At 43.5% G+C, this 16645-nt stretch overlaps 1 protein-coding gene across 9 annotated transcripts in view; it reads right to left on the bottom strand.

Annotated features, from left to right (window-relative positions):
• The window catches only part of TEAD1 (TEA domain transcription factor 1), a 381458-nt gene that overhangs the window by 292564 nt on the left and 72249 nt on the right, over window positions 1–16645 (bottom strand). For all 9 annotated transcript variants that reach the window (XM_043481323.1, XM_043481325.1, XM_043481326.1 and 6 more), the window contains one exon: window positions 2269–2524. In XM_043481323.1, coding sequence (XP_043337258.1) covers window positions 2269–2425 — 157 coding nt within the window. In that variant the 5' untranslated portion in view covers window positions 2426–2524. The remainder of the gene's footprint in view (window positions 1–2268; window positions 2525–16645) is intronic.

The raw sequence follows: 16645 nt of genomic DNA on the forward strand, positions 1-16645 counted from the left end.
GGTCACCAACACTGTCAGAAAATGTAACGTGGCTTTCAGGGAAAAGAAGAACACATACATCAAGAACATGTACTCTCAGGAAACACTCGGAATCTGATTACTCTCAGTGTTAACAACATGCTCCACAACCAGCGCATGTTTGTCAACAGACTGATCACTCTTACTGAGGGACAAGTCACAAATCCAGAATCATAAAACATACAAGCCCCAAGGATCACAGATATCATCTACTTTACCCTCTTTCTGTACAAGGGAGAAAACTCACAGGCCAAGGGCAGGATCATTCAAGTTCACTATGGGTAGATGACTCAAATCCAGAGTTTCTCACAGTTCTCTTACCTAGCCTGCTGCTTTTGACCCCAAACTAACATCAAGTGTCCTTTCGCAAATTATTTTCACAGAAAAATGTTTTTTATGATGGAGTTACAGGCAAATTGGTTCAATCTACCATGGCTGCTACCTAAAAAGTAAAAGCAATGGAGGAAAAAAACTGGAGTTGAAAAAAATAACATTTGCTTTGAACTGTGTTCCTATCCCTAGTCCAGAAACCTGGTTCCTAAAGGGACAGTGCCGTTTCCAGTATTCCCAGTGAGAAATGAAAGGCAGAAGTACGTCTTCCCAACTGGCATGTCCAACACTAGGCCGGTTTTTTTTAGATTAAAATAATTTCTGGGTAAACAAATGGGTGTTGTACAAGGTACAGTGGCCCGAAGTCACCTTCACTACTCCTAATAAAACCTGCTTCAAAGAAGGCTCAAAGATTAAAGTGCTCTTCTCTGCCTTTAAAATGGGGAAATTGCATTTTTAGGTATGAAAACGAGACCTTGAAAGCAAACAACCAGACTGAGAAAGGGTAGCCCAGGAAAGATACAATCACACAGAAAACCAGAGGCCCTGAAACTTTCTACCCACAGCAGCTGAGATGTTTCACTCTGAGTCCATTTCACCAGACATGAAGAAGCTTCTCTGGCTACAAAGGATCCCATGAGAACATAAAACAAACACGGAAGGTTTGGGTTCTCTCTCTCTCTCCTGTGAGTGTGTACGCGTGTGACACAGACTGGCCAAGGAAGAGACACTCTAATGCTGCAGAAAGCGAAATTTTCCTTGTTTCCATTACATCATCCACACTGGAGAGGGGGAGGGCAGGGTGGGGGCACAGCTGGTGGCAGCTGCATCACCATCTGCTTTCTCCTCAGCAGTGTGTGCTAGCCTGGTCTGCAGCCTCCTACGGCTCCTGAGAGAGGAGCTGCAGTATTAAAGGTACAACACCCTATTACGGAAAAGCTTTCAAATTGTTTAGAAATAAACCACTCCCGTGATAAGTTAACAACCTCCGGTAGGCTGCTGAGCCGGTTCTCTTTTGAGTTTAGGTTATTTGTTTGCATCTCTTTAGACTCAGCCACAGCGCAAACTCTGTCAACTCAACGTGCCCAATTAGACAAGCAGAAGGTATATGTAACCACCTGCCATCTGCTTCCCAAAAGGTAAGCAGCCGAAAAGTACAAGTTGAAGGTGCAGGGAAGGTTCAAACCCAGCCTGTAAGCCCCAGACTAGTGGATAGGTGCCTACTGCCATCTTCGGCATCCCCGGCCATCTGGTCAACCGATTTCATCCTCTTGGGCGCACTTGGGAGTTTCTAATGCACTGTGAGGGGTTCCCATGTAGAAAGCGACACTGGAGAGAGGAGCCTGGGGGTCAGTGCCTTGTCTGGCCATTCAACTGAAGGTTGGTAACAAGGCAGTAAACTGGTAGTTCAAAGGTCTGATCAAGTCCCTGAGCAGTTTTATCTGGCCTACGTGGTTTAAAAAAAAAAAAAAAAAAAATGCTGGGTTTTAAAATGAGTAGACTTCACATGTAAACATCTAGCTTGCTAGATCTGGCAGCATGTGGCTCCACTGCTATGCAGCTCCAGTCAGTTATCTGGAGCTAAGTGGCAGCACTTCCTTCAGATGGGGCATGCATTCGGAAGAATTAGTCTCCATGTCTGGTGTCTGCATGTGCCACTGCAACTACCTAACTTCCTAAGGAGTCCTTAAGAGCTTTTGATGTAAAAAAAAGCAGCCCCAGGGAACGATTTCCCAATGGTCCTTTACTGAGTCTCCTCTTCAGATGAGATTCAGTCCCTTAAATGGCCAAGTAGAATTCTACAAAGATCATTCAACCCCATACAAGGAACGTGTCTCAACTAGTAGAAGGCTAGTTATGGTAATCTTTTAATCACAAAAGTGGGTTGCAGCATTTCCCAGGAGCATTTCAATCACTTACCATACATCTTGCCTTCGTCTGATAAGATGATTTTCCTCCTCCCGCATGGTGGATAGATAGCCAAGGCTTCCTGAAAGCTCTGCTCAATGTCGGGGCTCCAGACCCCTTCCGCATCATTGTCAATGGGCTTATCTGCAGAGTCACTCATCCTTTCCATGTTTTCGGCAGGGCTCTCACTGCCGCTCCAGCTGCTGGGCTCAATTTTGGCGGTTGGATTTTCCAAGCCGAAGCCTGGAGCCTTTTCAAGAAAATAAACCTAAGAGAGAAACCAAAAGATAGTAGGATAAGGACACGGTAACCATCAATACATTGCTCCTGCTGGTTCTACTGCACTCTCTCCATTCACCAGCCTTGCTTGGAGAATAACTCCTAAGAGAGAAGATGGAATTCTGAGATCTAAGTGGCTTTTGTTCTTTATGTATCATGTTAGGCACTCATACAGAAATGCAACGGCAGGCAGAAGCTGGATAATCTTCACAGATGACAGGAAATTTTCATCTGAAAATAGTACTCTCTGAATTGCAAGTTCACAATGAATCATGCAAAACCATTTGCTAAGTACCTACTATCTACTAGAAGCACTTTGCTAGATAATAATCAAATCTTCAGAACAAGTTGTTTAAAAGAAAATAATGTAAGACAAAAGATGTCTGTCTCACTGTGGCAATTGGTATGATAACTCTGAAATGTCAAACCAACCCAGAATTTGTCACCGGGATCACCAAGATGCAAGATGGCAGCAGAATGGCAGGCAGAAGGAGGGAGATTATTTTATCACAAATACTCATTCTACAGATAGCAATGCTAGCAGACCTGGACCTGCTATCCTATAGCATTTATCCACAGGGTTTTCTTTTACCCTGTACAGTCAGGTCACTTTGCCACTCTAGGCTTCTGGATTGTAACCTTGAATCAGGAACCAAGCTGTTCCCGATTCTTGCCCTCCCCAAAACAACTACCACAAGAGGCCAGTACATTTGCAAAAACACTTTATATCCACATGGACTACTTCATCTGGGAGCCTCCTTGGAATTCCTGATCAAATGAAAACTGTGGGGGAGACTTTCATTTATGTTTCTGCACCACTGATGATTACAGTACCAAAAGAAATCTTTCGCAAAGATTTATTCCCCTTAAATTATGCATGTAACCTATGGCCATAAAGGGATAAGCTTTCCAAACAAATGTCAAATTGGCACCAGCACCAATGTGAAAATGATCTAATCCAGTACCCCCTGCTGTCTGCACACTAAAATATCAATATTCCTTTGTTGAAAAGGCATCAGATCATGCATTCAAAACAAATAAGGGGGATAAGAATTGCTCTGGGGGATTGATGGGAAGAAGGGAGGTGCAGGGCCTGCGGAGGGTGAGAGAGCTCAGGCGATGCAACCACCATCCCATCCGCTTCTGCCACCTCAAGTTCATGCAACATTACAACAAAGGCAGCCAGGAGGGAAGCAGATGTGAGCGGCCCCACTAGGTACCAGGCTCTGCTCTGTATCCAAGGTCAGTCACCTCTGAGAGCAAGCACCCTGCCTCCTCTCCTTCCCTCTCCCAGCTGAACCCCTTTCCCCTGCCATCCCCCACTGTGTATATCAACAGATCCCAGGTGCAGAAACTCTGAGGCACAGGAACATTAAACAATAAATGGTGTAACCAGTGGGTGCATTTGGCTCCATACCCTGACAGCTTTTTAGATTTGGCAGCACCTGGATGAAAGAAACCCTCAGGTTGTCTGCCTTTAAACGCTGCCACTGATCCATCTTTCAAAGAACTTGTCAAAAAATATTTACTACTTCTTACCAACACATGTACATTGACACAGGACTTTAAAAACTGCCAAATGTTAAAGGTATAAATTATGCCACAAGAAAGGGTTCTGTGATTGACCCCTAGACGAACTCTACAAGGCCTGCAGTGTGGGCCTTTTGAATTCTCAAATTATTACACTTTTTTCCTGGTTTGGATCTAAGAATCTTACAAAATTCCAATTGAACTCTATGATGGTCTGTTCTGGCTCCAAAGAGGTATTATTAGAGAAATTATAAGAATATGTGTGAACTTTTTGAGCAGTGGCTAGTTGCCAACATTTTCCTTCTCTACCTTAGCCCCTAATTCAACAAAACAAACAAAACCAGACATTTACAAAAACATAGGCCAGTTCTTCAGCTCCAGGCAGCTCACAGAAGTATGAATTCTCTCCAGGGAGCCATATTTTAAGATTAAACTGTGGACATGTCCGGCACTCAACTACTATGGTAGAGGGTTGGAATCCAGGGGACCAGGAGAACGTTATTTGACTTTAAAAAGATCATTACTATATAATTGAAATCCTCAGAGTCTCCAGACCAAAACACAATACTCCTAATCCAATAGCTGAAGTCCCCTCTGACACATCTCATCAACTGGTTGTTGGATTTACGCTTGAACATAGTTGATGACAAGGAATCCACTGCCTTCCCAATACCAGCTCCTTTGAACTAAGATGCTGAAATTCTTCCATCTGTTAGGATAAAATCCATCTCCTGGCTAACTTTTACCCATTAATCCTTGAGGTCTATCCATGCCGCGGGAAGCAAATCTACCCTGAGACATCCACTTGGGTATGACAAAAGCAGCCCCCAGTCTCCTGACTGTGTTCCAGACTAGATACAGTTCACATTATCACTCTTGCCCAGCCCAGCATGTCCACAATCTTCAGTAAATGACACTCGGAGGAAGACTATGATCCATAAAATTAAGCCCCCATCCTCCAAGTGCTGTTTCTAAATTCCGACTCTTGATCAATTGGTTTAGGAGCTAAATTAATACTTATAAATTATATTTATATTTATATTTATTCTATTTATATTTATTTATAAGGAATTTATATTTATTCTATTAAATTCCATTATTTTTAGCCTTAGCGACTCAAAACTGGTAAGATCTTTCTGAATCATAATCACCAAGCTTAATGTCCTCAAACACCAAACAACTTCTGAAGATGTTACATACAGGCAGGGTGTTGGACCTGTTTTGTGGAAGTCCTAAAGAAGATTATGGCTCACTTGACATAAGGAAAAATTTCCTGTTAATTCAACAAGTGGTAGACAGCCTTGTAAGAAAAGCAGCAGAGTTGTAGATAATCCCATCAAGTTACCCCTAAAGCTAAGGGTCGCAACTCCTTTGTTGTTTGGGGAATGCAATATTAACTAGCATCAATTGATCCATCCACTCAGGAAGCACAGGCGCTATTCTAAATGTTCCCATGTTTTTATTCACTTACTTCAGGGAAGAATTCCACGTCCAGGTTCTCTCATTTGGTCAACTGGAGCTCAGCAGGATGGAATTAACAACTCTGGACAAGGGCCAAGACACAGCCCGAGAAGCTACCAGATACATAATCCACAGACTTTTACAGACCCTTGGTTTTACAACCCAACTGTAAGATGAGGCCCTGTATGGGTAGAGAGTTTCCGATCACCAGACTGGGACTGGCTAAGAAACACTCCCCGTACTAGCTACCAAATTCCATCCCTCAGTTCCCTTCTAGCCTGGCTCAAAATCCACCTCATCCTGGAAACCATCCTTGTATCCAGTGGCTCTGAGAGAATCAGCCTCACATTAAGAGTATCCCAAAAATGTGTGGAATTAGTTAACTACCACCCAATCTACCTGGCTTCTGAATGTACAGTAACAAGTACCTGCTTATTATCAACAACAAGATCTAATCAGGTGAATGACAAATAGAATATCTGTGTCTGCAGAGTTGATGTCCTCTCCTCCTCATACATCCATTGAGCAAGGGCGTCAACTCTCACTCACTCCAGTAAACGAAGAACACAGTATCGGGGGGTGGGGTGGGTGGGTATGTTATTAAGATTCAAACAGATCTGGATATCAAACCTAGCTCACCTATTAGCCATGCAGCCCAGACTAAATAGGTTAATCTCTATAAGCTCAGGTTTTAATTTATAAAATGAAAATAATAAATGCAATCCCAATGCAGGAAATCATCGAGATCATGAGACCCTACTCCATGGAGCTGCCATTTTTTGTGAGATAACGAGTGAAGGTGCTCTACCATCTGAAAAACCATGAACAGAAGATGTTTTCAAGTCTATCATCTCTAGACAGTGGTATGGACCTTGTGATCCCCAAACACCAACTGATAATGGGATGGTAAATAAATGAAGGGTCTCGTTGGGAAATAAATTTGGAAGATCCTCTTCTTGAGGTCTTCAGTTGCCTGAACAGAAAATTTAAATAGCTAATAAACACCTGTACTTCTAACACACACATTCAATAGTTTTCATATTTATTTCTGGGAGGTTTGGTTTAGGGGGATAATCTTAAACCTAAATGAATGTCTAAAAAGAGAGAGAGAAGGGAACTCTTCTTTATTGAAAATATAGTGTGTATCACTTAGCCCCCATATGCCTCAGTCTCCATCATTAATGCTTTCCTAAAAGCTCCATTCTTTCCTGAAATTCTTTCCAGCCACACTAGAATAAGCTCCAAAAAGAAATGTTACCAGACCCTGCTCACTGCTCCAACAGCAACACTCTCTAAATGAATCACTCTTTCACGATCACCCACTGACTCTTCAAGACAGGTAACATGAGCACACTGGAATGACATTATACATACTCAACCCACATATATTTAACCAATGGGCTTTCCCCAATGACTTCCCCAGTAGAGAATTCACCTGCAACGCAGGAGATACAGAATGGAGACTTGGGTTCAATCTCTGGATCGGAAAGATCTTCTTGGGGGAGGAAATGGCAACCCACTCCAGCATTCTTGCCTGAAGAATCCCATGAACAGAGGAATCTGGCAGGCTACAGTGCATAGGGTTGCAATGAGTGGAACACAACTGAAGCGACTTAGCATGCAGCACTTTCAACCAATGCATATTTTAATATAAAAATCTAGGGGAAGAAGGAAGTTACATAATCAAATGCAGGTGCTTCTGACACCAACTGTAATCAAGGGACGTATACATAAGGGGCATGACACAGGAATTGCTGCTCCTTTCATGTTAATTCCTGTGAGTCTCTCGTAATGTAAACATCTCACTTATGGGTGATTTAAGAGCTCTTAAATAAAAGGATAAGTTATAACTAACCCTCATGATTAAGAAATGTCACTGAACATAAGGATCTAAAAAAAAAAATAGTTCATACAGCTTATTTTAGTCAATGTATTTATACTCTATGAGGCACCAAGAAAAGAACTGGACTGGAAGTTGGGACTCTGCCTCCATCTGAGTAACCCAGGACCACACAGTACCCACCATGTGCCTCAGTTTCCACCACTAACCCTGAAGGATACCAACTTCATCATTCATCATTCATCATCTGTGTTTCCATAGACTACTTATAACAGAATTTAGTTTAAGTTGGCTTGTTATCACTTCTCCCATCCATACCCCAATGTCTGTGAGGGCAGGGATTGCAACAATCACCATAGTATCCCCTGTGCTAGCACAGTACCTGGCATAATAAATATACAAAGAAATGAAGAATGAACTAACAAACAAATGATGGGAACACTCTTTGGGTAACAATGTCAATGAATTTATCACCCAAGCTTTCCATGAGAAGGGGCACAGTTTCAGCTCCTTTCCCATTCCTCACCCTGACTCTGGCCAAGGTTCTAATGACTGGTAAGAAACCAAAGGAAATCAGCAAATCAGGAAGATGTAAGAGGACAGAGTCATGCCAAGCATTGCCTGGATAACCAAGAGTTGGCTGTCTGATTCAATTTCTTCTTTGCTAATCATGATTTCAAACAACCAAGAGCCTTCTGTGTCAAAGGGACAGATACGGTCTGGGTCTTCCGGGAGGTAAGCTTCTTCTACAACAAATAAACCTTATTTTGAGTGGAACAGTAGTTTCTGAGATGCAATATTTGACCTTATCTCCTTCCCTTTTCATTTGATCACTGGAAAAGATGAGAACCAGAACCTGACAGCTAAGTAGTGAAGATGTGAAAACAGGAAGCCAAGTAGTGAGCAAAAAGAAATCCAAAGAGGTAAGAAATGCGAGCAAAGCAAGTTTAACTGCATAGGTGAATGAAAAAGGCAATATATAGGGAGTGGCACTGAGAAGAAAGGGGGAAAAAAAGATCCTAAGTGCTCAGGAGAATGTGGAAGGAGGCACAGGTGGGAACCATTTTAGGATTTAAAAAAAAGAAAATCAAGTAGTTGGAATGACATTTGTAGCAGACAACTCAACCAAGTATTTGATGGCTCAAAGATCGCTATGATCTTAGTGAGTGGCCAAATTTTCCTTAAAAGAGAAACGCTGCCCTCCAGTAACAAAACTAGGAAAAAAGAGCTTCTAAATAAGTTGACCAAAGTCATGTATACTTAACAGTGATTGCTCCAGACAGAATGCATGTTCCATAGGAGCATCAGACGCAAACTCCACCCTCACTAGACAGTGAGCTGGAGGTTGGATTCCAGTGGGAGAGAATGTAGGCAGTGCTGAATTCTCAGCTCTGTCCACAACTGACACCATCAAGCACAGTCTAATTCCTAATGAATAGTTATGATACTGACTCACTTCCCTGGGTACTTGGGAGGAATGTCAGGCACTAATGATGGTTAATCACATTTGCATATGTAAATGGAACATGTTTTTTCTTTTCCTTCCATTTCAGACACTAGCCAAACTTGCCCACAAGTGGCCTGCGAAATACAAGTGAAGAGTGGCAGCCTGGATCTTGAAGGCGGCCAGAGAGATGGAACATCTGCCGTGTAGTCAATAGCAGCCAGTGAGCCTTAGTGTCATATACTCCCATTGCCAATAGTTCCCTCTAATTTCAGCAGGAAGAAGCACGTAATTACTCCCTCTCATTTTCGAAAATCACTTCTATATCAACAGGATCCATCAACAAGCCAATACCTCTTCACCAAGACCCCAGTGCTGAGCACCCCATCAGAGGACTTAGCATTACCCTCCTGAGATTCCTTGATTAATTCCCTGCTCCATCAGCCCCAAGAACCTGCCCAGGTGACAACTCGAGAAAGGCTCTGATTGATTTCACGCTATGTAGTTCTGTATTACCAGCCTTTAAAGGAATCACCCTCCCCATCTGCTTAAGGAATCTGTTAGCCATTGAGGACAGAAATTCCTCTTCTGTTCCTTTCCCCTTTACCACCACTGCTCTCCTTCATCAGCAGACTTCTTCAAAAAGACAAGGCACGTACACTCAGTCTATGCCCCGTGAGCATTCCAAGTGAAGACTTGCTATCAAGACAGTGCACTTGTAAGGGGAGCGCGAGCTGGATGACAAGACCTGTAGCCTGAGTCATGGATCCCTGGAAGGTGGGCTCTTTAACCTTGGCAAACACATAGCAAAGTAAAAACAGAAGCTTCTTTAATGATCTAAGAGGAGAAAAAGAAAAACTGCCACAACAGTTGGCCGTAAGTAGCATTTCAAAAGGAAGACGCCCTTTTAAGCCCTTTCTTAAGAGTAATAACAGTCAAAGAAAACCCCCAAACTAACTCCTTCATTCCAATAGGTCTGTAGAGTGAACACACATTTAAAACAGACTCATCAATCCTGATGTTTACTAAAAACAAAGAAAACTACTACTAGGAAAATAATACTCGTAAGTCACTAAGTTACGGATAACATTCATTTCTTAGTTGGTAAGATGCACCTTAGCATCTTAAATGACAATGAGGACAAATTACAAATCACAAGTATACAGTTCATATTTTAAAAACTATCAACACACCACATAAATACATACACTACATTTGGTCAGACCCTAAGAAGTATTTCAAAAGGGTCCATCTCAGCCCCATGCCGGAGGGAATGCCTACAAATGCCATCAAGGTGCTGGTCCTTGGGTGGCAAGTCTATAGGTCATGCCTGGGGAGTCATATTTCTTACAAAAGCCGGTGGAGACTCACTCAGTGTTACCAGCTCACTGCCAGCCAAAGTAGTGGTATGTTGGCTCTGAACTGACCAGACAGAGCAGCTGACCTGCCCAGACGCAGCTCCTTCAGCTGCTGAGAAATCCTAGTTCGGCTGCATCATAAGTGGCCCTCCCCACTCCACAAAGAGAAACAGTCCTGGGCTGCCTTCTCCAGTTTTTATGACTTAGGATTGCTTCGCCCATTGTGGCCATGCCTCCATCTACCCTGGATTATTCTATAGCATGATGGGGGGAAAGTAGGAACAAGTATATCCACGGTCACTTCTGGTTGGGACATAAGCCAATCAACAATGAAAACTGGAACAAGATGGCATTTGAAAGCACTGAACTGTGCGGTCCAAGCCCTGGTCTGGGTCTTTGACTAGGTACACTGGCATTCAAATGCTCTGTAAAGATCCAAGCGATCCATGTGACTATCAACAGCACCACATCAAAGAATCCAAAAGCTAGACTCCAATATGCCCAGAAGGAAAAAACTGCTCTTTCCTGCCAACTTAGAGTAGGATTAGTCACTCAGTCGTGTCTGACTCTTTGCAACCCCATGGACTGTGGCCCTCCAGGCTCCTCTGTCCACAGCGTTTTCCAGGCAAGAATACTGGAGTGGGTAGCCATTCACTTCTTCAGGGGAATCTACCAAACTCACGGATCAAACCCGGATCTCCTGCATTGCAGGCAGGTTCTTTACCTTCTGAGCCATCAGGGAAGCCCCAACTTAGGGTAACCAAAACCTAATGCATGATAACAAATTTTGTTCCTTTCCATCCTCTCAACCATCACAAATCAGAATTTTACATTTTTGTATGAGTGACAGCTGGACCATCTTACTTTAAATACTCACTTCTAAGATACCTGATCACAGACTGATCTCATATCATACATGAGTATTTTCTGAGTCCCAACACTTGATCATAAAATACCTTGAAAGCAGAAATAGAGTTTATGTGACCTTTAGGACCGAGGGTAGTGGTATGTGGAACCAGAACACTGGATAAATGAGGGACAAGACAGAATAGCAGGTAGAACTAACCATTTCTGTTGCTATTCCATTTCATCTGTAGTGATTCCACAGTTAATTTAGAAAAAGTATATCCCAAAAGCTCCAGATAAACTTTAACTGAATTATGCTTTTATGTGACGCCATCAGCATACTCAGAAATATTGCATGAATTAGTCACTGGATGTACTCCAAGGAGTGTGTGTCCTTCATCACATCACACAGAATGCTCTTTACAAACGTCCCAAAGGAAAGCTCAGTAACCAACAAAACACCACGTGCTTTTCACCTCATGTTCACCCAACTAGGCGTCCTCACTGGCTGCCAAAGAGCACTGCGCCCCACTGGCAGGTTCCTCAGAGAAAGCCCAGAGGTCATGTGGTCAGTAAGTTTGGTTTCATTCCCAAACCCACATTAGGTCCCTACCTCAATTCTCCTCTTTTCCTTCCTTCTTTCCCCTACTTTTTAACATATGCTATTTTACTTGGAAGCTGCCTTAGATCAATCCTGAAACAAGACAGGATAGCATCACAAAGGGGAAATTATTTCCATTGTCTTTTTATTATCTGTTTCAACTCAATATGATTAAAGATTTACAGAAACCCCCCACCCTACACCTCCCCAGCCCATGTGCCAGGCACTAGAGAGATAAAATAAGCATGCTCCCTTCCTGCCCTCATGGAACACCCTTCCAGCAGGGAGACAGAGAAGTAGGTTAATTATCCTTCAAGCCCCTGGCTGGGAAGCCTGACTGGCCTTCACCCTCCCACTCCCTCCGTGTTCCTGCAGGAAGCACCTTTGCTCTCAGGACAAATGGAACCCCTCACTCACTGCATAGGAATGATCCTGTCCTTGTGGCAAATCAATCTTGTTTGTAAGATCTTTAAGGCTTAGGCCCATGCCTGCAGTCTTTTTCCTCGGCGTTTCCTTGGCATATCCTTGGCATTTAATGAAGCTATGGCACACAGTCAACGTTCCCCCAAAATAATGACCTGATGGATGCCTAAAATAATGAGCCCATGAGTGAATAAATGAATGAACAAGTGCATGAATATAACATGGCAAAAAAGGAATAAATCAAGGGCTGCTGGAGCACAGAAATAGGAGCTGATTCTGTCTCTCTGGTCAACAAGGGCCTCATGGGAGGTGGTGCTTAGGCTGGTGTTGAAGCCTAAGTAGGATTTACCCAGCCTATTATGAAAAAGCTCACAGAAGCCTACACTGAGAAGGGTATCTGTGGAAAGGATATGGTGAAGAAAGGACAAAGCACAAAATAGAAAGGTAAACTGAGCCGAATCACCAGGGACCAGACACTTAGCAACCAAAAGTTGGGCCGTTTCACCCAATCAAAAAAAAAAAAGCAGAAAACCTTTCTCAATTTCTCAAAAAAGGACATACAGATGGGCAACAGGCACACAAAAAGATGCTCAACATCACTCATTATTACAGAAATGCAATCAAAACTACAATGAGATAACAGCTCATACAACTCAAAATGGCTATCATCAAAAAATCCACAAACAAATGCTGGAGAGGGCATGGAGAAAAGACAACCCTCCCACACTGCTGGTAGGAACGTAAATTGGTATAACCACTACGGAGAACAGTGTGAAGGCTCCTTAAAAAACTAAAAACAGAGCTACCGTGTGACCCTGCAGTTCTACTCCTGGGCATGTGCTGTGCCGGGCTTAGTCACTCAGTCGTGTCCGACTCTTTGCAACCCCAGGGACTGTAGCCCACCAGGCTCCTCTGTCCACTGAAATTCTCCAGGCAAAAATACTGGAGTGGGTTACCATGCCCTCCTCCAGGGGAGCTTCCCAACCCAGGGATCAAACCCAGGTCTCCCACATTGCAGGTGACTCCTGGGCATGTATCTGGAGAAAAACATGGTCTGAAAGGGGACAAGCACCCCAATGTTCAGTACAGCACGGTTTACAACAGACAAGACATGGAAGCAACCTAAATGTCCATCGACAGAGGAATGGATAAAGAAGATATAGTACATATATGCAATGGAATATTACTCAGTCATTAAAAGAATGAAATAATGTCACTTACAGCAACATGGATAAATTTAGAGACTGTCAGACTGAGTGGAGTCAGACAGAGAAAGAGAAATATCATATATTACTGACGTAAGGAAACTAAAGGTATTTAAAAGAAATGATGCAAATAATATGAGGAATCTAAAAAGAAATGATACAAAAGAACTTATTTACAAAACAGAAAGAGACTCACAGACTTAAAAGAATGTATGGTTACCAGGGGAGATGAATCAGGGGAAGAGATAGATAGGGACTTTGGGACTGACATGCACAGTCTGCTCTATTTAAAACAGATAATCAACAAAGTTCTACTGTATAGCACAGGGAACTCTGCTCAATGTTGTGTGCCAGCCTGGATGGGAGGGGAGTTTAGGGGAGAATCGATACACGTATATGTATGGGAGAGAACGGATACATGCATATGCATAGCTAAATCACTTTCCTTTGCACCTGAAATTATCACAACATTTTTAATCTGCTATACTCTAATATAAAATTTACAAAAAAAAAAAAAAAAAGCTTGAGCTGTTTCATACAAAGGCAACAAGAAAACCCCAGCAACATCAGGAGTGTATAAGCAGCTTTTAAAGAAGTATGTATGTTAGTGTATGGTATGTGTTTGGGGGAATAAAGGATGAAGAATGGGTAATTTTATAAATTTAGAATGCGAACTTTTTAATCCAAAGCATTTTCAGTGAGGTTCAAAACCAAAAGAGTTCTCTAGACAAATTCAGGTGTTACCATGTGACATATCCCTTAAGCATTCCAAATTTATAAAAAAACTTTTAATGCACAGACAGTGACGGTTTATACAGGTGTGCTTGTTTAAGCAGTCCAGAGTCACAGGATTGACTTCGCTCTGTGCCCAGTCTCAGCTCTTCCAATACACCCTCTGCGACTTGGTCGTGGAGCACTCCACGTCCCTCGCTGACAGCGCAGTCATCCTGAACTCAGTGTGAGGACTAGGACACTATGCTCACAGTGACACACACGTGTGTGAATGGCCCACGTTCAAATGCTGGCTAATGGAAATGTGAGCAAGTATATCAATGAACCAAAAATGTATGACACGGCTTGTTGACAAACGTCCACCCGTTCCCAGGGTAGCTGACACAACGGAGTCCCCACCCCTCCAAAGAGGAACCTGCCATTTCATGGATGACACAGGGATGGAGCAGCTGCCACCCTGGTCTTACACTGAGAGGGATGCAAACGCAGGGGCCAGGTAAAGCCTCATCCTGCCCCCCAAACCGAAACCCTTGTTTTATACCCAGTGCAACCTCTACAGGAGAAAGATTCTTGGAAGGAAACCAGCTGAGGCAGAATAAGTATTATTCCCCCTTAGACAATACACCAGTCTTTCAAATTAACCAATATTACTTGAGCCCCTACTGGGTGCACAACACCAGCCCTAAGCAGTCCGTAAGCGCATCAAGGGAATGTAGTGGGGCCAGAAGGCCCCCAGGCAGAGACAGTCCTGGACACAAAGGCTGAAGCACCCAATTCTGCTTTCAGGACAAACTTCTGCTTTACTTCTGCAAGGCCCCAGGACCTCTGAAGGAGAGCTGACCCTGACCATGTCACCTGTCACCAGACTCCTCCCTCCTCATCCCGGACATTCCTCACCCCAGGAGGCAGCTGTAGCAAGCAAAAAAGGCAAAGGGCCAGGGCTTGATTCAATCAATATTTCTGCACCTCCCCAGCAGCACTTCTGCAAGCTTGCGCATGTGCGTTTGCACACATGCCCATTCATACACACACACACATGAGGTGTTTTCAGGGAAAAAAAATAATAATGATAATAATAAAGGGGAGGGATATGTATTTCCTTCTAGGATCTCTTCCTCCTGCAAATTCTGCTAACCCTGATAGAGGAAGGAACTCCTCTCTCTAATCAAAATGCAACCCATTTCCAATTATATCTATGACTTGCACTAAAGCTCTTCCAGTCTCGGACATTCACAATGTGGATGGCCCCTCGGTCCAAATGACTAATGATGACTTTACTTCCAGGGGAGATTTCAGAGGCCAAAAGGCCCAAAGGCAAAGCAAAGCAAACCTCACATACACACAGACCTGGCACACCAACACGGACACCTTAAAGATCACTTCTGTATATTAACCATATTCTCTAAAAGCGCCCAAGAAAATCCAAAAAGGATGTTCCAGGCCCTGGGGGAGGGAACCCAATCCCTCAGCCCCACTCTGAGTGATCCTTCTACTCAGAGAACCTGGCTGAATCAGCACCCAAAGGAGAGCCATCATCTCAAGCTTCTCCCATCCCTTTCCCTGCAAGTCATCACCAAGAATGTCCGCTTGGCCCTTCATCTCTCAACTGCATCCCCTCTGCTCCTCCCCAGCCCACTAACTTTGCTCCTCTCACAGGCAGGACCTCATCACCCCTCTCTGAACTGGGCTGTCCCCCCTACATCCCCACAATGCCACCACTACCAACAAGTTGGTCCTGCCAGGTTCCCAAGCCTAGAAGTACATTAGGATGATATAGGTGGCTTCTTAAGAATATCGATCTCAGCCATGATACCAGAAGTACTGAATCAGAATCCCCAGCTCATGTATTTTTAGCCAGCTTCTCCTATGCTATTCTACAGCCAGAGAAGTTGTCCCAGAATGCAAATATGGCTTTCATCCTACACTCATTTTAAATCTTTCAGCAGATGCCCACCCCATCCAGAACCCAATGCATAGCAGGACACCCACAGCCCTCACCACCTGCCACTAGCCTGCTTTGCAGGCATCTGTGCAGTCAGTCCCCCATAGCTAGAGACCAACTCCAAGGTGCCCAGACACAGCAGGCTGCCTGCTTCACCCCCTCACCCACCTGGGTCCCTCTGCTCAGCTGCTTGTCTCACCAGCAATTCCATCTAAAGAATGTCTACTGGTCCTTTCAAGACCAAAGTCACCAACCTCTCCTCCGGGAAACCTTGACAGCTTTCTCCACTAGGAGAAGCCACTTCCATGTCCTCAAAGCACCTCAAATGAACTTCTAACACCATACTTGGTATGGTTCATCAAAATTTCTCTTAAGATACTATCTCCAGCTGATCAGTAAGCTCTTTGACATTCCTATGTTTAGTACCTCTCAATACCAGATGAATTGCTGGAACTTAAAAAAATTTTTTTTTTTTGCTAAATGCTTTCCTTGTGGGCACTCCTACCATTCTAGAGAGGACACTGTGCATCTGGGGAGTCTATATGGCCAGTTAAAAAATATGTACGTATAAAGGATACACACGGTTTCAGAATCCCAGAGGTTTTCATTGTGAGCTCTCCACTTGTTAGCTATGTCTCAGGGTGACATGTGTATGTGCATGCATGCAAAATGGGAATTAACATTACCTACCTGCTGAAAGATTAAATGATGCATACAAGTACAGATGT

The sequence above is a fragment of the Cervus canadensis genome, chromosome 11 (genome assembly GCF_019320065.1).
Source record: "Cervus canadensis isolate Bull #8, Minnesota chromosome 11, ASM1932006v1, whole genome shotgun sequence".
In the NCBI taxonomy this organism is placed as follows: domain Eukaryota; kingdom Metazoa; phylum Chordata; class Mammalia; order Artiodactyla; family Cervidae; genus Cervus; species Cervus canadensis.